This window comes from Myotis myotis, unplaced genomic scaffold (assembly GCF_014108235.1).
Source record: "Myotis myotis isolate mMyoMyo1 unplaced genomic scaffold, mMyoMyo1.p scaffold_m19_p_7, whole genome shotgun sequence".
NCBI lineage: Eukaryota > Metazoa > Chordata > Mammalia > Chiroptera > Vespertilionidae > Myotis > Myotis myotis.
In genome coordinates this window covers 4319715-4342332 of record NW_023416379.1, presented here as the reverse complement: position 1 = coordinate 4342332, position 22618 = coordinate 4319715, and the positions used below count along the sequence as shown (strand labels likewise).

General features: G+C 54.0%; 1 protein-coding gene and 1 long non-coding RNA gene across 3 annotated transcripts in view; both read right to left on the bottom strand.

The window, feature by feature from the left end:
- EZR (ezrin) overlaps positions 1–1420 on the bottom strand; it is a 45191-nt gene extending 43771 nt beyond the window's left edge. The window contains exons 1-2 of one of the 2 annotated variants that reach the window (XM_036316505.1): positions 1322–1420; positions 548–628 (exon numbers count right to left, since the gene is read on the bottom strand). In XM_036316505.1, coding sequence (XP_036172398.1) covers positions 548–559 — 12 coding nt within the window. In that variant the 5' untranslated portion in view covers positions 560–628; positions 1322–1420. Of the gene's footprint in view, positions 1–547; positions 629–1089; positions 1223–1321 lie in introns of those variants that run through there. The other variant, XM_036316506.1, reaches the window with a different exon arrangement.
- Positions 1421–18868: 17448 nt separating this feature from the next.
- LOC118660403 lies at positions 18869–22248 on the bottom strand. The gene is made up of 2 exons (XR_004968893.1): positions 21626–22248; positions 18869–20244 (listed from the first exon to the last, which is right to left on the bottom strand). It is a non-coding gene; the product is annotated as an uncharacterized LOC118660403 (long non-coding RNA).
- Positions 22249–22618: the final 370 nt, after the last annotated feature.

The window sequence follows — 22618 nt, the reverse complement described above, 5'->3', positions numbered from 1 at the left end:
GGGAGCCCGATAGAGGCCCCCTTATCGAAGTCCAGGGCCACCCGCCCTCCTCTGCAGCTCAGTCCGGGGCTAGCCCTGAGTCCCAGACAGGAATCCTGCTGCGCCAGCAAATTCCCGGGGACCGGGGGTGCAGGGCCAGCCCTCCACGGGGGCGGCCTCCTCCGCTGGGCCCCGGGGAGCGCCAGGGCCAGGTCGGGGTGCATTTGCCCGGACACCTGCGGGGACCGGGGTGGGTGCGCGTCCTCGGAAGCCACTAGGCTCTCTCTCCCTGCGATTCCGATAACTTTTCTTTGCAGGAAACAAGTTGCACTCGAATCCGCGTTTTAAACAGACGGCAGCCTAGTTTACCTAAAAGCCGAAACCTCGGCAGCCCGGGGGCGGAGGGGGGGCCGCAAAAGCAAAGGCGCCCCGGGGTTCCCCCGAGTTTACAAAACCACCACCCAGTGGCCGGGGAGCGGCTCCCCGCGCCTCCCTTCCCCCCGCCGACCCCGAGCCGCCAGGAGCCCCGGTGCCGGGCGCGGTGCCCCGCGGGGAGCCGGCTACTCACCGGCTTCGGCATTTTCGGTTCCGGGGGGGTCTCCGCGATCCTCGGGAAGCGGCGCGGCGGCGGCGGACACGGCGGCGGGACCTGGAGACACAGGCGTTAGCGCTCGGCGTCCGCCCCGCGCGCTGCGGCTCGAGAACCGGCCGGGCGGGCGGGCGGGCGGGCGGCGCGGGGTGAGTCACCGCCCAACCTGCGGCTACGGCGGGCCGGGCGGGCGGACCGGGCGGGGGCCGGGCCGGGCGGGCGAGTGGGCACCGGGCGGGGGTCGGGGCCGGGCGGGCGGGCGGGGCCGGCGGTGAGCGGCCGCCGCTCCCAGGAAGCCAGGAGCCGGCGAGTTTCACTTCGTGAAGCAACCGTTGGCCCCGCGGGGAAACCGCAACCGTCGAGCCTCCGAGCAACACTTTCCAACACCCGTCCCGCCCGGCCGGCCGGCGAGGGGGCCCTGCCCGGGCTCCGCGGGCGCTTCGGGGGCCCCGAGGGGACGAGGGAGGAGGAGGGTCGCGGGCAGCCGGCGCGGCCACACCGGCAGGTTCGGCTTCACCTACCGAGTATTTGGGCCCAAAAAAGAGCCGAGCTCTGCGGGGCGGGGTGGACCCGACCGGCCGCGCACGCCGGGGCCCCGGGACCCGAGCCCGGCTCCCCCCGGGGACCCCGACCCGGGCTGGAGCGCGGCCCGCCCCTCCGCCCGCCGCCCCGGTCGCCGAGCCCGGCCACTGTCCCCCCGCCGAGTGCGCGGCGCGACCCCCCGACTCCCCGCCCGCCCCTGCGCCGGCTCACCGGGGCTGTGGACGGTGCGCTCCGCGTCGGTGCGTCGGCTGAGTGCGCGCCGCCCGCGCCGCCGAGAGTCCCTGGAGGGGCGGGTCCTGGGGCCGCGCCCCCAACCGCCCCGCCCGCCCGCCCGCCGACCTGCGAGGTGCGCCCGCAAGATGGCCGCGCCTCCGCCCGCGCCCGGGGCGCCCCGCCCGCCCCGCCCCGCCGCCCCTCTCCCCGGAGGACCCTTCCCTCCGCTGCCCCTTTGCCCTTGGAGAACCGGGCCGGGGCCGGGGCCGGGGCCGGAGCCACCTCTGGCCGAGCTGGACGGGGCGAGACCGCCTGCGCCGCGGCGGGCGGACAGAGAAGTCGGGAGACTGTCCGTAAACTGGGGGCGGCCGCCGCGCGTGCCGAGCTGCCCGTGGTCAGGCCGTGTCGGCGTCCTGGCGCCGGAGCGAGGCGGGAGCCCGCGCCTGGGGAGGCCTGTGCCTGGCCGCCCTGCCTCGCGCACGTGGCGGGCAGCCTGGGTGCAGGAGGCCCGGGTGCAGGAGGCCTGGGTGCAGGAGGGCTGAGTGCAGGAGGCCTGGGTGCAGGAGGGCTGGGTGCAGGAGGCCTGGGTGCAGGAGGCCTGGGTGCAGGAGGCCTGGGTGCAGGAGGGCTGAGTGCAGGAGGCCTAGGTGCAGGAGGCCTGGGTGCAGGAGGGCTGGGTGCAGGAGGGCTGAGTGCAGGAGGCCTAGGTGCAGGAGGGCTGGGTGCAGGAGGCCTGGGTGCAGGAGGGCTGAGTGCAGGAGGCCTGGGTGCAGGAGGCCTGGGTGCAGGAGGGCTGGGTGCAGGAGGGCTGGGTGCAGGAGGGCCCGGGTGCAGGAGGGCCCGGGTGCAGGAGGCCCGGGCTGCAGGAGGGCTGGGTGCAGGAGGCCCGGGCTGCAGGAGGCCTGGGTGCAGGAGGGCTGAGTGCAGGAGGCCTGGGTGCAGGAGGGCTGAGTGCAGGAGGCCTGGGTGCAGGAGGCCTGGGTGCAGGAGGGCTGAGTGCAGGAGGCCTGGGTGCAGGAGGGCTGAGTGCAGGAGGCCTGGGTGCAGGAGGGCTGGGTGCAGGAGGCCTGGGTGCAGGAGGGCTGGGTGCAGGAGGCCTGGGTGCAGGAGGGCTGGGTGCTGGGGGCCCGGGTGCAGGAGGCCTGGGTGCAGGAGGGCTGGGTGCAGGAGGCCCGGGCTGCAGGAGGGCTGGGTGCAGGAGGGCTGGGTGCTGGAGGCCTGGGCTGCAGGAGGCCTGGGTGCAGGAGGCCTGGGTGAAGGAGGTCTGGGTGCAGGAGGCCTGGGCTGCAGTAGGGCTGGGTGCAGGAGGCCTGGGTGCAGGAGGCCTGGGCTGCAGTAGGGCTGGGTGCAGGAGGGCTGGGTGCTGGAGGCCTGGGCTGCAGGAGGCATGGGCTGCAGGAGGCCTGGGTGCAGGAGGGCTGGGTGCAGGAGGGCTGGGTGCTGGAGGCCTGGGTGCAGGAGGCCTGGGGTGCAGGAGGCCTGGGCTGCAGTAGGGCTGGGTGCAGGAGGCCTGGGTGCAGGAGGCCTGGGCTGCAGTAGGGCTGGGTGCTGGAGGCCTGAATGCAGGAGGCCTGAGCTGCAGGGGGCCTGGGGTGCAGGAGGCCTGCGCTGCAGTAGGGTTGGGTGCAGGAGGGCTGGGTGCAGAGGGCCTGGCTGCAGGGGGCCTGGCTGCAGGAGGCCTGGCTGCAGGATTCGGCCGGAAGGACATGTTGTGATCTCGTTTGACCTGCCTGACCAGCACGGAGCTGCGGCAAAAGCCTCCACAGGGAGAAATTCTAGGAAGCATTATCTCTAACATGTATTTTTATTGACTTCAGAGAGGAAGGGAGAGATGGAAACATCAATGGTGAGAGAGAGAATCATGGATCAGATGCCTCCTGCACGCCCGTTACTGGGGACTGAGCCCGCAACCCGGGCATGGCGCCCTGACCCCTCAGTCCGCAGGCCCAGGCACTCTAACCACTGAGCCAAACCGGCTAGGGCTAGGAATCATTAATTTTTTTGCAAATAGTTCTCAGAATTTTTTACAAACACGTGTACTTTGGCGGCTGGTAGGGTTTGTAGCGCAGTGATTACTCAAAGCCAGCCGCCCAGGCTAGGAGCATCGCATCCCCGGGGAACTTGCAGAAATGGAAATTTGCGGGCATTCCCCCAAACCTAGCCCAACACTGTCTTCAGGCCTTTCAGGTGATTGTGATGTAGACTAAGGGTTGAGGCCAGAGCTTCTGAATTCCTTTCCTGGGCTCACCTGTATGAACCCACACAGTGTGAACCCAGCCAGTAACTAAAATGGCATAATGATGGCACCTATTTCATGGGGTGGGTATAAGGATTAAAGCAGTTAATTCATGTAAGATGCCTAGAAAAGTGCCTAGCACAGATAGTAGGCACTCAAATCTGTCCCTGTACAGAGTAACCAGTGACTTTGGGCAAAGCACCAAACTCCCAAATCACAGAACGGAGTCGTTAGCAGCAGCCTCCGACACAGGTGTGCGGGACTGGGCACGATCAGGCCTGCAACGAGCCTAGCACAGCCCCTCTGGTGACGCCTAGCCTGTCGCAGGGGCAGACCGCTTCCCGGGCACCCTTGTCAGTGGGCGCCGGGGACCCTCTCCCACTGCAGGTCCAGGGTGTTTCGGATTTCCAGGTGCAGAAGGAGGCCTTTCCCGAGATTTCCCCCCCTCTATTTGGGCAAGTCTGTTCCCTCTGAAAGACTGACTTTCTTTTTTATTAAAAATTATTGAAATGAAGATGTAAAGGTAACTGCTGTGGGAAGGAAACAATAACCTTGGTAATTAATTACGGTTCAGATGGGACACTGTCTCCGCCTCATATCATGGCCTCGAGCCTTGTTAGTCATTTTGGGTCGCACTCTGCTGATAGCACACCACCCAGCTTTTATCTCAGGGTATTGTCTTCCAAACTAGATGCTTGGGATCCCAGGCCCTGAACTTTATTTACCCTTCAGGGAAATGCTGGAAAACGCAGCAAAGGAGTCCCAGCACTCACAAGCCCGACACCTTGGGCAAGTCTCTTAACTGACCAAGCTCCCCCTCTTCAGTGTAAAATGGAGATGATCTTGTTCGCCTGTCACTGGGTCATAGAGCGGGAGCCTCTAACTTACTCAAATTTGACTTAGAGGGATACTTTTGTAGAGCAAGCATGTCAAACTCTCGGCCCTCGGGCAGCATGTGGCCCACAACAAATGTTTTTGTGGCCCAGGCAATATAACGGTAAGTAAGAAACGTTTTAATAAAAATTTTGTATCTTAATTTTTACAATATCCTGTTACACATAGTTATTAATAACGAACTACAACGTTCGCTGATGACTGATGACTATAATCGTGTGGCATTCATGTCCCTTATGCGCCTTACCCGCAGGCGCACCATTTCTCCCCACTGACACTAGCAGGGAAAATTTTCGCAGCCGATGGCCACATCATTAGTCTTGGACTGACTGGTGTGCGCACCAGGAAATATTTCACTTTCGGAGAACAAGAAAAATAGGTTTATTTGCGTTACGCTTATTAATTTGTGCAGTTATTCAGTGTCTGGTAAGTGAATGTTCAAGAAAAAATATTACTTTTATTAAAATGTTCTATTTATGTTAACAATCATTTATTTCAGCCCTTTGTATTCAGCATGTCTCTATCAAAATAAATCTACGTTTCTATGAAAATTGAAGCTTTTGTTTTCTTGTGGCCCACATCTACGTAAACCCTGTTTATTTGGCCCGTGTTAGCCTTTGAGTTTGACATGCTTGGTGTAGAATCCTGTTTTGCATATGCATTCCCCATATAGTATACATCACGTAAGCATTACACATTATATTGACATTCCTACACAGCCCCCTCCCAAGAAAAAAACATTTATACTGTACTAGTGAGCCGGTGCACGGATTCGTGCACATTGAAAAGAAATGGCTGGTGGTGCCGAAACCGGTTTGGCTCAGTGGATAGAGCGTCGGCCTGCGGACTGAGGGGTCCCGGGTTCGATTCCGGTCAGGGGCATGTGCCTTGGTTGTGGTCAAATCCCCAGTGGGAGATGTGCGGGAGGCGGCTGATCGATGCTTCTCTCTCATCGATGTTTCTGACTCTCTCTCTCCCTTCCTCTCTGTAAAAAAATCAATAAAATATATTAAAAAAAGGAAAAGAAAATGGCTGGTGGGGTGGGACTGGCCGGACACGCTCTGGAGCCCATCTCCTATGGTCCCTCCCCGGCATCTGCTGAGTAAACGGGGTCCCTCTGGCAGGTGGGGTCCCCTGGCCTAGCCTGCAGGGATCAGGCCGAAACCAGCTCTCCAACATCCCCCAAGGGGGTCCCAGAGTGTGAGAGGGCACTCTGCAAAGGTGCCGTACAGCGAGTGGGACACAAATGCAAGTACAATAAACCAGATTCAGGGCAACAGTGCCCCAGCAACAACATAAGGCAGACTCGCGCGGCCCCGCAAGAAATCGGGCTCCCTCCTCTCTGCTTTCAGGGCGCATCATCCGCGAACCGCTGCTGCCAAGTCACTGCAGCTCGGCAGCTCCTGCGCTGAGCGTCTGTCCCCTGGTGGTCAGTGTGCATCAGAGCAACCGGTTGGACGGTCAGGCACTTAGCATATGAGCCTTTTGCATATATAGATCTTGTGAGTGCTGTCAGGTGATTTTCCAGTGGTAATTTATTTTCACATGACTTTAGAACCTATGCCCTCCCACTCCAACCCCCACGGCCACTCGTCTCCCACCCCCATCCCCCAACACACACAGAAGACAACTCCAAGGACTCTGTGAGAACTGCTGGGGTGGTGGCGGCGGTTCTGAAACTTCGGTGCATTAGAGTCGCTCCCCCTTAGGAACTGGGGGTCATTAGGTCTCAGGCAAACCCTGGGACCTACCTCTTTAACAAGTCTCAGGTGAGTTTGACATACACCAACATTTGAGAACCCCTGATTTAGGGTGTGGCCTCTCCACCTTTCGTTGGCGACATTATCCCCCTGTGCTTGTCAGTCATGGCCCTGTTCATTTTTTATCATCAGTGCCAAGGAAGGGCGTGAGGAGGCCTGGAGCCAGGAGTCTCGGTCACCCTTCTTGCTCTCCTTCCGACTTCTGACCTTGAAGGACTCTTCAGCCAGAGGAGGGAAATCGTGTCCACACACAAGCCCGGAGGGAAGTGCTGGGAGTTCTTCAGGCAGGTGACACTGAAGCGAGGCAGGGAGCCCTCGAGGCACCTTCAGACCCGGGGCAAGGACAGCACGGTCACAGGACAGCCCCCTCCCCTGCTGCAGGCTTCCTATCAGGTCGCCTCTGCCTATCTCCTCCCGCTCCAGGTTAATCTCACCCTAAAGGAAAGTTCACAAATAGCGTGACAAGCTCTAGACTCAGTCACTTCAAAAGAACCTAAGTAGACTATAGGGAGCCCTTGGCACAGTAAGGATTTGGGGTATTTTTCAGGACTCGATAACCTTTGGTGAGAATTTCAGGCAGTGACGAGGCAGGGAGCATGAGGCCGCAGGGGGGTACAGGAGGCCCCGGCTGCAGTGACGGTGTTTTAAATGGAATGGCGGCCCGCCGTGCCCTTCAGAGCACCCTTTGTGCCTCTCTGTGGCCTGAAATATTTTATGACCTATTTCAAATGTAATATCGGGTAAGCTTGACATGGGCAGAGGTGACCATTAAAGGGAGCTACGCATTTCACGTGATCTTATAAAGCTCCGTGAGCTCAATGTGCAAATCCCTGGCACGATGTAACAGTTCCCTGGGACCTCGGGGGTGAGCAGCCTCGCAGTGTGGGTGAGGGAGCACGGGGTGGGAAGGACTCAGGTGGCCTGACAGGTGGCCACTCTGCCTGGAGTCGTCACAGGACAGTGAATGAGAAGGAGCCTCTAGGTCAGTGGTTCTCAACCTTGGCTGCACATTAGAATCACCTGGGAACCTTTTTAAAATCCTGATTTCTGGGCCTCATCCTCCGGAAATTCTGTTTCTTTGTTATGGGGTGAGGCCACAACATGAGTAACAAAGGAGGATGAGGCCCAGAAATCAGGATTTTAAAAAGAGTCCCAGATGATTCTAATGTGCAGCCAAGGTTGAGAACCACTGCTCTAGGTGCTATTTTTAAAAATATATGTCTTTATTGATTTCAGAGATAAAGGGAGAGGGAGAGATAGAAACATCAGTGATGAGAGAGAATCATTGATTAGCTGCCTCCTGCTATTTTGATGGTACACCTTATATAATTTGGGTCTGCTAAGAAAAATTCTGGCCACTAGGTATTCTATTTTAATTGCTTCCTTGGTTTTTAAATAATTTGCATAAATAACCATAATCATTTTTATGTAAAAGGGTACTGATGACTGCAAAACTTGTTAGACTAATAAATTCCCAAATAGCACAGCTTCTTTTATTCTTGATCATTTTATGGGGGTATTTTTTTGAAAAAAATTTCTAACTTAAAGTTTTCCATGTGGTGGGAGTAGGTCACGGGTGGGACCCTACACACCATCTATTTTGATACCCTCATAGGGAGGAAACAGCCCCACAGAGAATAAATTAATTGTCCACCCTCCGACGCCCCAATTTCTCAAGATTGCCCGTGACCGCCATCTTGCCAAATCCAGAGGCCAAACTTCTCTGCCTCCTCTTACCGCTCCCGCTCGCCTAAGCCACCTTGGACACATAGGGTTTCTGTTTTCTCCTCTTCCCCCTCCTCCTGCTTGCTTCCTTTTTTGAGGTCCCCCCACCCCACACCCACCCCAGGGCCCTTATCTGTGCACATTCTCTTCCTAAGTCACCTGATCTGGTCCCAGGTCCCAGAGGTCATCTTGACCTCTCTCTCCGCAGCAGCTGTGACTCGGTGTCTCAAGGATTCTCGGTTTTTCGAAAACTGGCCCCGCCAAGCCTCTGCTAACAAACAGCGCCGTGACTGGAGGGCGGGGGCAGGAGGCCCCAGGAAGGCACAGGAGGCCTCCCCAGACGGCTAAGTAACCACTGGCCTGTTACTTAGTCCCCAACCTAGAAGTCGGCCTGAAATTCCTCTCTTTCCCTGTGCACCCGTCCAACAGGCCATTTCAGGATCTCAGATTGTGTCTCACTCCCAACCCCCCACCAATGTTCTGTGTTTTTTTGTTTTTGTTTTTTTAATTTTATTGATTTCAGAGAGGAAGGGAGAGGGAGATAGAAACATCAATGATGAGAGAGAATCATGGATCGGCTGCCTCCCGCATGCCCCCTGCTGGGGATCGAGTCCGCAACCCGGGCATGTGCCCTTGACCAGAATCGAACCCAGGACTGCTCAGTCCGCAGGCCAACGCTCTATCCACTGAGCCAAACCTGCTAGGGCCCCCCCCCTCCCCCAGGCAATGCGGCTCCTGTCTGTCTAGCCCACTGCTATGTCCTCAGCAGCTGAAGCAGCGCCTGGGGCCTCGCGGATGCGCCAGGAATATGTGTTGATAAAGAAACAAGGAGCGCTGCTAGTCAGTGCCAGCCAGTCCCCGGTTCGCGCTCTTCCCCGCTCACCACCCTGCGTCTGCCGGATCCCTAACCTGGGGAACTTGTCACTAACCGGCATCCCAGCTGCGCAAACCACCATCGAAAACCAGAGACGGGAAAAATATGTTGTTAAAAATGGGAACTCCACTGTGTAGATCTCCTCGGTTTCTCTTAAAGCTTTTGAATTCAGTCCTAGGTGGGGTTCTAACAGGTCTGATTGGCCCTTTGCGGGCATGGCAGACAGGAGGGAGGGTGTGAGGTGCAGCGCACACCAGGCCGCAGGGAGACGCCATGCTGGACAGCGAAGAGCAGAAACTTACTCAGAGCAGATCAAGGCTCCAGCCCCGCTGACCGGGGTCAGTAGCCAGAGCCCCCCCAGTGTGATCCCGCAGGAGCCCGGGGCCGGGGCACGGGCATGTGATCACGTGGTCGTTTCCTCGGAAAATGAGGTCTTTCTGTCTGCTCCACACCGTGGAGCGTGTTCTTTTGTGATCTTTCTAAAATTATAAAATGTGGTAAATCTTCAGAAAATAATTCAATAGACAACTAGGTACCCTCTACCCAGATTTAACAAAGGGTAATATTTTATCACGTTTTCTTTATGTTTTTTAATAAAAAAATATAAAGAAAGAAACAAAGCACTCCAACCCGCCTGGCGCTCCTCCTAAAGTCGCTGTGTCTCCTCTGAGCAGGGCTTCATCGTGATGTTCCATATGGAAAAAATCCACGTATGTGAAACAAACAGTCTCCCAGTACATTAGATTTATTAACTAGCCGTTTAGTTGCAAAATATAAACAATAAACATTTAAAAACCATCATCTTTGCCCTAGATGGCTGCTCAGTGGTTAGAGCATCGGTCAAAGGTGCTGGGTTGCAGGCTCGATCCCCAGTAGGGGGCGTGCAGGAGGCAGCGGATCAATGATTCTCATCATTGATGTTTCTCTCTCCCTCTCCCTTCCTCTCTGAAATCAATAAAAATATATTTTAAAAATAAAAATAAAATAAAAACCATCATCTTCCTTTTCCTTTCTTTCCTCTTTTTTTTGGATTGTCAAAAGCTGACTTGATGAAGCCGTTAATGTTCTGGGCTGTCAGTTTATGTTCTGGGCTGCCGGAGGGCGGGGGGGAGGGGGGGGGGGGAGCCTGGCCAATCGCTCAGGGTTGTGTCCACCACAAACGAGGGGACGTGTGGACAAGGGGACCCCTTTTGTGTAAGTCCTTGACTTATCAAGAGTGACAATTCTCCAACTGTCTGCCCAGCTCCTCACTCGCCCTTTCTACACGCGCTCAACAAGACAGAGTAGCTTGCAGGTCTCCACACGGCTCCTCCCCAGCAGGTTGGGTTTTGCATCTGGACCAACAACGTCCCACAGCCTGTCACTGGCCTCTCCTGCGAACCCTGCAAGTCCACAGAGGTGACCTTGAACACCGTGTGCGCGTCGGACCCAGTCGCTGACATTCCAGGCTGCCTTCTTGTAAGGACACCTGACCACCTGAGGACACGGGACACGAGGCATGCGTTTCCTAAGACTTGCTTTCACTTTGAAATTATTTTTACGCAAGAAAAAGCAAAACTGCCCACCCAGTCAGGGGCTATTTTAAGCCTCAGAGCGGGGTTTGCCATCCTCTCTCCCCTCGACGTGAGGGCGTGGGCTGGGTGGCCAGGGGGGATGAAACAGATAGGAACGCGGACAAACTGGGTTTTGTGAATTTCCTGAAGCTCAAAATTCCGATGTCACCTCTTCTCTCCCCTTTATCCCAATGCCAGGCCCCCGCCTTCCAGAATTTACCACCGAGAAGGCCCCATCTCGGAGGGGGACACAGCTTCCGTGCGGAAGACAGGCCGTGTCCTTGCCTCTGAGGGCCGTGGGGCACACGGCCCTTCTGTCCCCTCCGTGGAGAAGGTCTCATGTGATCTGACTGGTGTGTTCAGAGGGATAACCTGGCCACAGGAGCCGGGCCCTACCTCTCTTTCTCTCGGGAGCCAGCCTACCGGCCAAGAGGATGCTCTGGCCCTTCAAACCACACATGTCCTAGGGCCTGGCCATCTGGGAGCCCAGGAAGCACAGGCCTGCCCCCCTCCACATCCCCCGTCCTCCCCCCCCCCTCCCCACACACACACTCACGAGGTGGCAGGTCTCTCTAGCTCTGCGGTTCAGCTCCAGGATGCCCCCTGGCCCACAGATCTAGGCTGCACACGGCCTGATCGACAATCAGCCCGCAGGGTTTCCTGTGTTGTTCAGAGCCCAGAGGGGGAGGGGGGGCATTATTTATTAGACGCTTTCAAACCGCCTCAGGTGCCTCTAATGTCTCTCTCCCAGGCTGTTCCACGCCAGCTGACAATGACCCCCCCACCCCAAGTTTCCTTCCAGCGCCATAAATGTCCTGCTCATTCTCTGTCTCCTGAAACAAATGAAGATTTCTTCCTATTAGAGACCTCAAGGTCCCCTCAACCAGTAAGGCTTCTGATCTATATGTCAGTGCCTGTAACATCTGAGGGGGGCCTGCTGTCTGTGCCCTCCAGGCCGGCCTCTTCCCTCCCACCTCCTGCCCTCGCAGCACCTCACCATCCCTACCAACTTCCCTCACTTTCTCCATCGGGGACACCCGTCTTCAGCAACGACATCGTTTCCCTTTTCAAATGCTACTCAGGAAACAAGCTTCCCCTAAATAACAAACTGGACTCCATTCTCTCAAATACTGTAGCTACTCTCAGAACATTTAAGACTAGATTTACTCGGCCCACGTATTGAAAGGGAATTTTATGTTAAAGCATCTTTTTTTTAAAAAAAAAAAAAATATGTTTTTATTGATTTCAGAAAGGAAGGGAGAGGGAGAGAGAGAAACATCAATGATGAGAAAGAATCATTGATTGGCTGCCTCCTGCACGCCCCCAACTGGAGATCAAGCCCGCAACCCCGGCATGTGCCCTTGACCGGAATCGAACCCGGGACCCTTTAGTCCGCAGGCCGACGCTCTATCCGCTGAGCCACACCGGCCAGGGCCGAGAGGGAATTTTTCATTAGTAAAAGGCTTCATTTAAGGCAGGACCGTGGTTACGGCTCCTGGAAGACGCGTGCCCTCCCTCCCTGGTCTGCTGGGGCATCTGGCCAGGGCAGTGCTCCGTCGAGGTTGCTACCCCGTTGGCGTGGTTTCCTCTGCGGCTCCCACAGTGGCGAGTTCTTAACGGTACCGGCCCAGATGCAGCAGTGGGGGAATTTCGTGGTAATTACTCCTTTTTCTTTCCATTTCTGTTTCCTCATCATCCTGTTTAATGAGTACCTCTGTTTATGTGTATTTTCTGCAAATGTGCGTTGTGTGTGTACACATCCTGTTAATGTACATGAAGGAGAAAAGGCCGGGCATCTCCCTCTGATTCTCCCCCCTCAGCACTGCTTTCTTATTTCTTATTCACCGTGTTGCGGGGGTTAGGGGGGCACTAATCCCCGCCCTGGCACCTGAGTCCTTCTTGTCTGTGTCCACACGTCTCAACTGTCCTCCCTCCGACGCCGGACATTCAGATTACCTCCACCGATGCCACGAATACTGCGTACACGTCCTGTGGACCTGAGCACTTCCGTGGGACAAACAACCATGAGTGAATTCGTTGATTCTGGGAAGGTTGCCATGTAACTTATCATCCAAGCGAGGACAATTCAGGGCATGAGAGGACAAGAGGCGTAGCCAAGACTGTCCCAGGCAAACCGAGGGGTCTGGTCACCTCATTGAGGAGTTCGAATACATCTATATCGACGGAAAAGAACCAGCATGGCTCCCGCACCGCACCCCCAGGCGGGCAGGGGGTGCCCATCGCCGCCCCCCACCGCACTTAGTGGTGACACGAGTACATAGCACTTCATTACTGTTTACTCTGCATTCCTCTGATCTCTAGCATGTCTGAGTGTCTCCACTCTGCTGGCCTCTCCGAGTTCCTTATTTGGAAATTATTCCTTTGTTTTGCCTATTTTTGTTGGGGTTTTCTTGCTGTTTGCTAGTTTCCTAGCTGTTAATCCCGTCAGTTTTAGACATTGCAAATATGTTCTCTGTTAGCTAAACTAATTTTGTCCACGCTGTTGAATTTGCTCTTTCTACTCAAAGTTATTCGGGGTTTTCCCCTTAGAGTTTTGTGTTTGTTTGTTTTTTGTTTTTAAATATATTTTATTGATTTTTTTACAGAGAGGAAGGGAGAGGGACAGAGAGTTAGAAACATCGATGACAGAGAAGCATCGATCAGCTGCCTCCTGCACACCCCCTACTGGGGATGTGCCTGCAACCAAGGTACATGCCCTCGGCCAGAATCGAACCTGGGACCCTCCAGTCTCCAGCCCAACGCTCTGTCCACTGAGCCAAACCAGCTAGGGCTAGAGTTTTGTGTTCTTAACATTCAATTTTAGAAGTATTTTCTTCCCCAATTTCAGAAAAACATTCTCCTTCATTTTCTCCCATTGACTTTTTATTTTTAAATATAAATTTTATTTTATTTATTTGAAATATATTTTTAATGATTTCAGAGGGAGAGAGAGATACATACATCAGTGATGACAGAACCATTGATCGGCTGCCTCCCGCACACTCCACACTGGGGATCCAGCCCACAGCCGGGGCCTGTGCCTCTGACCGAAACGGAACCCGGGACCCTTCAGTCCACAGGCCGACGCTCTATCCACTGAGCCACACTGGCCAGGCTCCCACTGACTGACTTTTTAGTTTTCCCCTGGAGAGTGCCCCCCCCCCCCCCCCGCCCCCCCCCCCCCCCCCCCCCCCGCCTCGGAATGTGGGAGGGAGGCGGTTTCTGAATTCCCTCAGGGCCCATCCTCCCAGTGATGTGATTTGTAGTCATCTTTATGGGGCAGGAAGTTCCCGTGTGTCCCGCTCCCAGTCCGTGCCCTCCTGCCCATGGCTCTGCGCAGATCCCCAGAACCCGCAGGCACGCCTCCCCTCGGTGTTCCTCTTGAACGCGGCTCCCCATGGAGTCCATAATGAGCCCTGGCTCTCATAAAGATCTCTGCCGGGCTCCGTCCAGGACAGGCTGAGCTTAACTCTTGTTTCTTACTGTCGCACTCACTGTTTGATCGATAACCCTGAAGGGTCCTTCACAAAGTTAAAAATTTTATTCTAGAATTCAGAGTGCTATTTCCTTCCCATGCAGTTATAATTTGGTGAACGTTTTCAGCGTAAACTCTGAAAAGTGAATGCAGCGCGCTGTGCCGTCCGCGAGGGGCCCGGGGTACAGGCCGGGACTGCGGGCTGGCTCAGCCTGGAGGTAACTGGGGGAGCAGCCTGGCCTTGTCCATTCCCACTCACTCGGAGTCGCCCAAGAATCCTGGCTTGTATTCCCAGGTCGCCGCCAGGCAGGCCACGGTCCCCACAGGCTACCGACCCCCAGAGTCACCCCACCGGTCTCTCCCCATCAGGGCTTCACCCAGGGGCGTCGGGCTCTCCCAGGCCACGCAGACGCCCCTGCCCTGGCCAGGGCTTGTACCTTCCCAGCGCCCCCACCCACCTCCTCACTCTGGAGGACTAGGCGCAAAGGCTGTAAGCTTTCCTTCCTCCTTGTCCGGGTTTCCCCAGCTGTTTTCCTGTAGAGCAGAGACTCCTTGGAGCTTCCTATCTGCCTCCATTAAACACTGCCCCGCCTGGCGCATGCGTTCCCAGGGCTGCGGTAACTACGTGTCAAAAACTTGGTGGCTTGAAACAACAGAAATGTACCGTCTCCCGGTTCCGGAGCCAGAGGCTGAGCCCAGGCAGGTGTCGCAGGGCTGTGCTTCCTGGGAAACCTGTGGGCGGGAGCTTCCCGGTCTCTCCCAGCTCCTGTAGCCTCAGGCAGCCGTTGGCTTGTGGCCACATCACTGCAGTCTCTGCCTCGTCACACAGCTGCGCTCTCCTTCTTGTAAGAACACCAGCCATATTGGATTAAGGGGTCACCTTGCTTCCATCGGACCTCATTTTACCTTAATTAATTACACGTGCAATGACCCCATTTCCAAATAAGGTCTTACTCAGAGGTACTGGGGCCAGGGCTGCAATGTATCTTTTCGGGGGAGGGGGGCCCACAATTCAACCCCTCACACCTGGTGTGAGAGTATCTGGCCCCAGGTCCATGCCTAAGGCCGGTGGCTCTGCAGGGAAACAGAGCCACCCTCTGTATAAACCTGAGCAAGATCCTAGGCCACCTGCCTGTCTCACCTGTACAGTCACCACGCCTGGAGTCACTGTGGTATTAATGAGAGTCAGTTCCCACAAAGGTGAGTGTCCAGGAAACCGTAACCATGATTATTAACAGTGTGTGGAACAGAGCAGGTACTCAGTGAATAAACGCAGTCACCACTTCCTCTAATAAATATTTACCGGCTGGCAGGCCCGGAACCAGAGCTGGTGAGCTTTCCCAGGGCAGGGAAGCCGTGGCCAAGGGCCCTGAGACCCTGCAGCTCCCGGGCATCGTGGGAATTGCTGAGGTGGCCTGTGGCAGCTGCCCATCCCTGCTCTGATGGAGGGGGATTTCTGGTGCGTGCACACACACACACACACACACACAGCCCCCACAAAGCATGGAACCCTGGCTGGCTCTGTGGGAATGTGAGGTTGGAGCAGACAGGGACTCCACACCCTGTTCCTGCTCTCTAGGCTGTGAGTGTGAGAGTGTGAATGTGTGTGTGTGCGCGCGCGCGTGTGTGTGTGTGTGCACGCGGGAGCATGCGGAGGGCCGGGGACACGGGCCAGAGGAGACAAGCATCTTTCTGGTGGAATATATTCAGCGGGAATGAAAGTGCGCCGCCAGAGCGTGGCTGGAGTTCGGGACCCTCCTGGTTTCGGTGAGGTCCAGATTCTCCTCCAGACAGGCCGGTGTGGGCACAGCGAGGGAGGTGGCACCAGAGCCCCGCGTCCAAGACAGAACTCTCCCTGGCGGAGCTGGGCGACCTCGTGACCCAAGTTTCCTCCTCTGCCCAGTGGTGCTGACCCCATCGGCTGCATCAGGAAAGAACACGGTTGAGGTGCCAGCTGTTAGTATGTATGTCCCGCTGTTGCTAGTCCTTGAAGATGCGTTTCCACAGCACGTGACAACGCACCAAGCATGGCCACAGCTTTGCTCTGTTGTGATTTTCATTTTTACAACAAGAAGTGAAAAATTACTATTAGACACGGCCCCGTGTTCATCGGCCAAGGCTCAGGCCTGCACCGCTCACCCTGTATTTCATCCACACCCACGTCATGCGCTTCCTTCCAGGGGTTTCCTCTGCTTAAGAACAAACTCTGACCGGCCTGTGTGGCCCCCTTGGACTTCAAACAAACAAGTCCTTCCACGGAGAAGCTCACCAGCAACTCCTTTAAGTTTCAAGGAGATACACAAAATTATGCGGATTTTCAGGAAAGAAGTTCATGATGGAATTTCAACCCAGACCCACACGGCTGAGTCAGACATCACTGCGTCAGGGACCGTGTGGGGCTCAACACTGACACTGCACAAAGCGAGCAGCTTTGCTGCTCAATGTGCATCTCCAGCAGAGCCCAGAGGGCAAGAACAGATGTGCACAGACACCCAGGGGGGCGGGGGGTGCAGAGTGCGATGAGGTCCAAGAGTAAAGAGCCCACGTCCTTTGGGGCAAGAAGAGCGCCCGACGTCCTTTTTCTCACGTGGGAGAGACCGGGGCCTGTAAAGAGAAGGGACAGCAAACTACAATGAGTCAGGAAAGCAAGCTCGGACTAGCATGGCCTGGATCCGAGTGCTACAGTGATTACTGCATTGTTTCCATTCTGGCTTATTTATTGCATTTGCATTGACTCAGGCAAGTGTAACTCTGCAATACAGGGCATGAGATTATATTGTCTTAACAGGATTTTGTAAAAGTGCTGAATTCCATGTTCAGAAGCCTAGATAATCATTAGCAAAAGCTGACCAATCATCTCACCAATAAACCACACGGTAAACACAGAGCCTATTGGAGAGCATTTAACTCACAGTAAAAAGTCCCTACACTTCACCTGTAGCTTGGATGGCAGCCAGGACGAGGTCAGTACTGGTGGCAGGTCCCCACACCTATTATGTTCATCACAGTCACATTTTAGGTGAACATGGCAACTCCTTTCAGAAAACCATTTCAGTACATTTTCAACAAATCAAAGCCATAATGAGATATCGCCTCACATCCCTTAGGAATGGCCTCCATCAAAATACAACAAAACAAAACAAAACAAAACAAAACAAAACAAAACCAAACAAAAAGCAGGAAGAACAGGCGCTGGCGAGGATGTGGAGACACTGAAGCCCGTCCGCACTGGGGGACGTAAAACGCGGCAATGCTCTGAAAACAAGACAGCGCTTCCTCGGAAACGGGCCACCTCCCTCAGCACCCACTGCAGCGCGCCCACCCGAGAGAACTGGAGACGGGGTCTGAAGAGACTGGCGCGCTGGTGTTGACGCAGCATCATTCCCCATCGCCAAGACGTGGAAGCAAATACATGCCCGTCAATGGATAAAGGGAACGTGGCCTGTGCACGCAGTGGAGTATTATTCAGCCTTGAAGAGAGAGAGCGATCCTGCCACGTGCGACAACGTGGACGAACCCAGAGGACATGGACATCGGTGACCCCTACGTGAAACAAACCAGCCACACAAAGGCAAGTATGTGGAAGCGGTTCCTCTTATCTGAGGTGCTAACTAGTCAGACCCTTAGAAACAGAAAGTAGAAGGGTGCTTGCTGGGCTGGAGGGGGAGAAGCCGGGGCGGTGGGGGGGGAGGGCTGCTATGCAATGAGCATAGTTTCAGTTCTGCAAGACGGGAAGTTCTAGAGACCTGCTGCACAGTACTGTCCGCACAGTCAACACGGCTGTGCTGTGCTCTTAAAAAGGTTATGATGGTCAATTCTACCTCATTTTTTAACCACAATTTTAAAAACCTCAAAAAATAAAATAATATGTCATGTTATTTCCTAATATTAATAGTTGTATTTCTTGTTCTTGTCTATTTTTGTTTTGTCATTAAGTGCAAATATAGGTGTATTTAATTTTGACCCATGTTGGGGGGATGTTAACTGCCCAAAAGCTATAAAGGAACCCTGTAACTTACAAATGTTAGATAATTTCAGATCACATGGAAGATACTCCGTCTGCCTTAAAGGGAACCAGGAATTGGTATGAACTGTAAGTAACAAGCCTTTCGCTGACACTCATCTCCTTGTCACTTGCAGTAATAACTTGCAGCAGTTCTTGCCATTATCGTACTATCATCCATTCAAATATCATTCGATGAGCGCCAGCTGAATACTAGTCACTGTCCAAAGCAGAGAGTCAGGAGGGAAGAGGTGCCTATAACAAATAATCGTGTTCCTCGGAAAATTAAAGACATAATTTAGCATAATTCAAGGCATTTACAATTTAATAAGGAATAGAGAAAAATAATAAAATAGTACAATGAAAGGTGTTGTAGCCACAAAGTGCTAGTTGAGCCTAGAACAGTTATATCTTAACTTTACCCAACATTCTTTCCCCTTCTTCCAGGAACAGAGCCAATACTTGTTCCCATCATTGGTCCATGCAGTTGGTGAGCTGACTCAAACCCCAGCTCTAGGTTTAGGCGTCTGACCCGGACATGGCCAGTGAGTAGGCAAATCTCTCACCCACAGTGACTGGTTTCAACAGTCATTCTCAGTTCCCCCAGTGGGACTTGATTCTGTATCATTTCATTTTTTTAACTCTTGGGGAGCTTAAAAACGGACTTCCAACACTTAGGATGTCAGCGTGGCCCAGGTGAAAGTTAAGTAAAAATGGAAGAAAGTACAACCAAGTGAAGAGAGGGAGGTGGGGGCCAGATGACATTGCTGGAGTTCCTGAGTCCAGCTTGGCCACCGCCCTGGATCTCTCAGGTAAAGGGAACTGAGACTCCGCAGTCACACAAGGCCTTTCAAACTGAGCAGCTGCAGGTTACTGTGACTGATCTGAGCCTGGGTGTGGGTCTGCGGATCACACCCTCACTGAAGCATCAGGACCACAGAGCATTGTTGTAACCTTCCTTTAAATCCTAAACCACGATGTGTAAGCATCATCTCCAATAGGTTCTATGAAAGGACATTTCGAATGCATATCAGTGCTTTTATTGAAAGAAGAAAGCTCAGACAAATACATTAGTAATTTTTTAAAACCCTGTTTTGCCAATACTTCCATTGCTAGGGTTTTTGAAAGAGAACATAAGCCAATCCTCTAAGAAATACTGTCGGCCTGGCATCTGTCACACCGACGACGAAGATGAACCTAAATGTGCGTGGCACCTTGGACCAGCTTATGGACTCCACATGTGCTATGTACGTGTGTGTCTGGTCCAAAACCTAAGATCACCTGTGAGGCACATGATTATTATTTTTTTCTTAGCAAACAAGCTTCCTAATTTACAACTGGGCTCAGATTTCAATTAGTTTGGATTTCCTGAGCAGACAATGACTGAGCAGAAGGAAAATTAAAAAAAAAAAAAGATACAATTCACTGAGAATTGAGTAGATCTAGAATTTCCAAGACTTTTCTATAATATTATCCAGAATTTTCTCAAAGTGCTGGCATTTACAGCAAATCTTTGATCTCTTACACTTGTGAAAACAGGCTTTCATCCCTAACCATTTCACATGTGGATAGCTGTGGAAAGGCACCTTGAAGAATTAAACCTAACAGCCTGACTGGTGTGGCTCAGTGGTTGAGCGTTGACACATGAAACAGGAGGTCATGGTTCGATTCCCGGTCAGGGCACATGCCCGGGTTGCAGGCTCGATCCCCAGGAGAAGACTTGCAGGAGGCAGCCAATCAATGATTCTCTCTTATTGATGTTTCTATCCCTCTCTTCCTCTCCCTGAAATCAATAAAACATAAAAATAAAGAATTAAACCTAACAAAAGTGCTATAGGTGCTGCAGAGGTGCAGCCACAGGAATCACGTTAGCTACCTGAAGAGCAGTGGGAGAGCTGGGCCTGGGCCATGTCCCTCTCCACAGTAAGTAAACGGAGTCCCTGTCAGTGATGTAGGCCCCGGGTCCCCTGCCCTGACACGGGTGACCGGTCCCTGGACTTTGTGGAAATGAAAGAGCAAGAACTAGATTCTCTTCCAACCAGTTTCCTCCCTGGCGAAGTGCAACCATGAGTTTTGACTCAGCAGCCCTCCCGCGCATCCTATTAAGCACCAAGTCCATCTTCCCATCTGGAAGAAGCAGCCCATGTCGCAGTGGGACCATTAGCATCTCACTTGGCTGAGGGTAACGTCACACTGGACAGACTGGCTCAGCGCGCCACGGTGGCTTTGGCTTCTGTGCCCCACACGAGGAGTCAGAGGATGGATGGTTCAGGTGTGTGAGGGCAGCCGGGGGCCATCCGGCTCTTTCTAGCCTTCTGTTTCGCGATCCTTTGCATGTGGCTTTTGTCCCCCACGCTGGTTGCCAGGTGATTGCAAGGTAAAGGCTCAGCTTCTAGAATCCTGTCAGGAAAGGGAGAGGGCAAAAGGTGACATGGCCCTTTTTAAAGAGTTTTCCCAGAAGTTCCACCCAGGAAATTCTGTTCCCTCTCATAGGACTGCATTTCTCCCAATTCCCTACCTTCCTGCCAAAATACGTATCAGCTGCTGGAATGTATAAATTAGTAGAAAAGAAGAATTTTAAATCTTTCCAGGGTGACCAATCCACACGGAGCTCCTCTCAGAACTGTAATCACTGAGCAACTCCAGGCTAAGCAATGTCTGAGGTCATTTGAAATGAACTGAGAAGGTGTTGCTCCTGTTTTTCAAAAAAGAAAAGTTCCTACACATCAGCTCTTGGGCACACCAGCTCCTGGCCCCTGCACAGGACCCTCTTCCTGATGTCTGACTCTCACTCCTCCGGGCCTCCGACTGAATGCCACTGAGAAGACATTCTGACTCACCTGAGCCATTTTGCCCAATGGGGTCAGAATCGAGGCGGCTAGTAAAGCGTGTGCTTGTGGCCAGAAGAGCACTTGCGAAGAATGGGTTAACGTTTCTATTTCCTCCCAATTTCCCTGCTGCTTAGATAGGTGCGGGCTATACTGCCCAAACCTAACTGAAAGACTCAATCTGTATCTTAAGATTCTGGCTTCCCCATTCACTCCAAATTCTTAAATACCTAAACAGGAAATTAGTTATGTTGTATTTTCAACAGAAATCAAGGAGGATCGCCAACAAGTCAGGCGGTTTCGGGAATATTAATCCCCCTCCCTTAGGGAGCTCAGTGCCAAAAGGCCAAGCGTAGAGTGAAGCAATCATTAAACCCCGGGGGAAGGCCCGGCCCCGGAGGAAGGGGTAGGGGCACCAGGACATGACAAGGAGCAGCAGTGATTTTCTCATGAAGCTGACAGCATCAGCTTGCTCTTCCTAAAAGGTCAGGACGGATGAATATCTAGTTATTGGTTTTGCTAAAGGGGCAGACAGCCTGGTCCTATTCAGTGTATTTCCTTCTCCAATCGTGATACTACTGAAACGGGCGAGCTGGGTCACTGTGCAAGTCTCGGGCTTCCGTCTGCCGTGAAGGTGACAGCATTTGCACATTCCTCTGCAAGCCCTTATCTGGCTGCGGTAGCATTTGTGTACATTTATGTGCCCGGTGGTAGGTCAGCAGCCCCACCAGGGCCAGGCCTCTAGACTCATAGCCCTCTACCCCAGCACAGGCCAATAAACACTTGGCAGATAAATTATGGAGCAGGCACACCTTTGCCCTACAGTCCTTCACTCATTCAACTAATTTAAACTAAGTTAGAAAGGCCTAGAAAATCCCCAGCCTAACAGTGAAATCCAGAAACTTGTCATGGTAACTAGTCTGATTATTTTAAAAAGTGAAACTCAGACTTACTTAAAATTCTCTAACTGTGGATGAGAGACTTTTGTGGTGAATAGACTGTTCAGTAAACATCCAGGAAATAGAGTCACAGTGTGGGAGGAAGAAATCAACTTTCACCGGTAAGAAGAGTTACTGAACAATAAACAACTTGGCGAAGTTTGTGTTCACAGTAATACTCGAATTTGTGCTGACACTGCCCATGGTCACCAATGCTTTACTATTTTCAAACATTACAGCTTGCCTCCCAGGCTGGAAAGTCTAACGGTCAGCGCGGACCCTCCCTCGTTCATTCGCCGATTCTGTCAACCAGTGGTCCCTGAGCCCGACTGCGCCGAGCGCCGAGGGCGTTGCAGTGACCGGATGCAGACGTGCTTCGGGGAGCTCAGCAGTGTCGATGGCGCAAGTTAGTGAGAAGTGACGCCTCCCATAAGGAGACGGACGTCCGTGGCGTCAGCGCTGTGAATGTGGGAGATTCGCCCTGACGTGGGTCCTTGAGGAAAGCGCTCAAGAATAAACAAGATGTGAAGGGAGGGAGGCGGGCTGACCGGGCTGCACGGAGGGAAGAGATTCCGGCAGGAGGAACCGCAAGCCGAGGCTCGGGCCGGGGGGAGGCCAGCGTGGCCGTGGCCGTGGCCGTGGCCGTGGCCGTGGCCGACGCAGGAGCCGGGCCAGGGTGCTGCCACCGCGGGAGCTGGACTTCTCTTTGGAAACTGGGGACCACTGGGCTGCTGGAGGCAGGCGGGTGGGGCGGGCCGAGCTGCGCAGGCCCTGATTCTCCTTCCCCAGGACTCTGTGGGGGCAGGACGGGGCGGCCAGGTGGACGGGGAGTAGGCCAGGGGGCAGGGGGCAGGAGGCTTGAGGGAGGCCCAACAGCCCCTCGCCCAGTTCTGCAGAGAATGATTCCTTCTTGGCAGAAGTCAGTGTTTTGCCACCAACTTAAAATAAAAACTGAAAATGTATTTCCAGAAAAACAAGGCAATGGAACACCAGGCACAGTGCATCCAA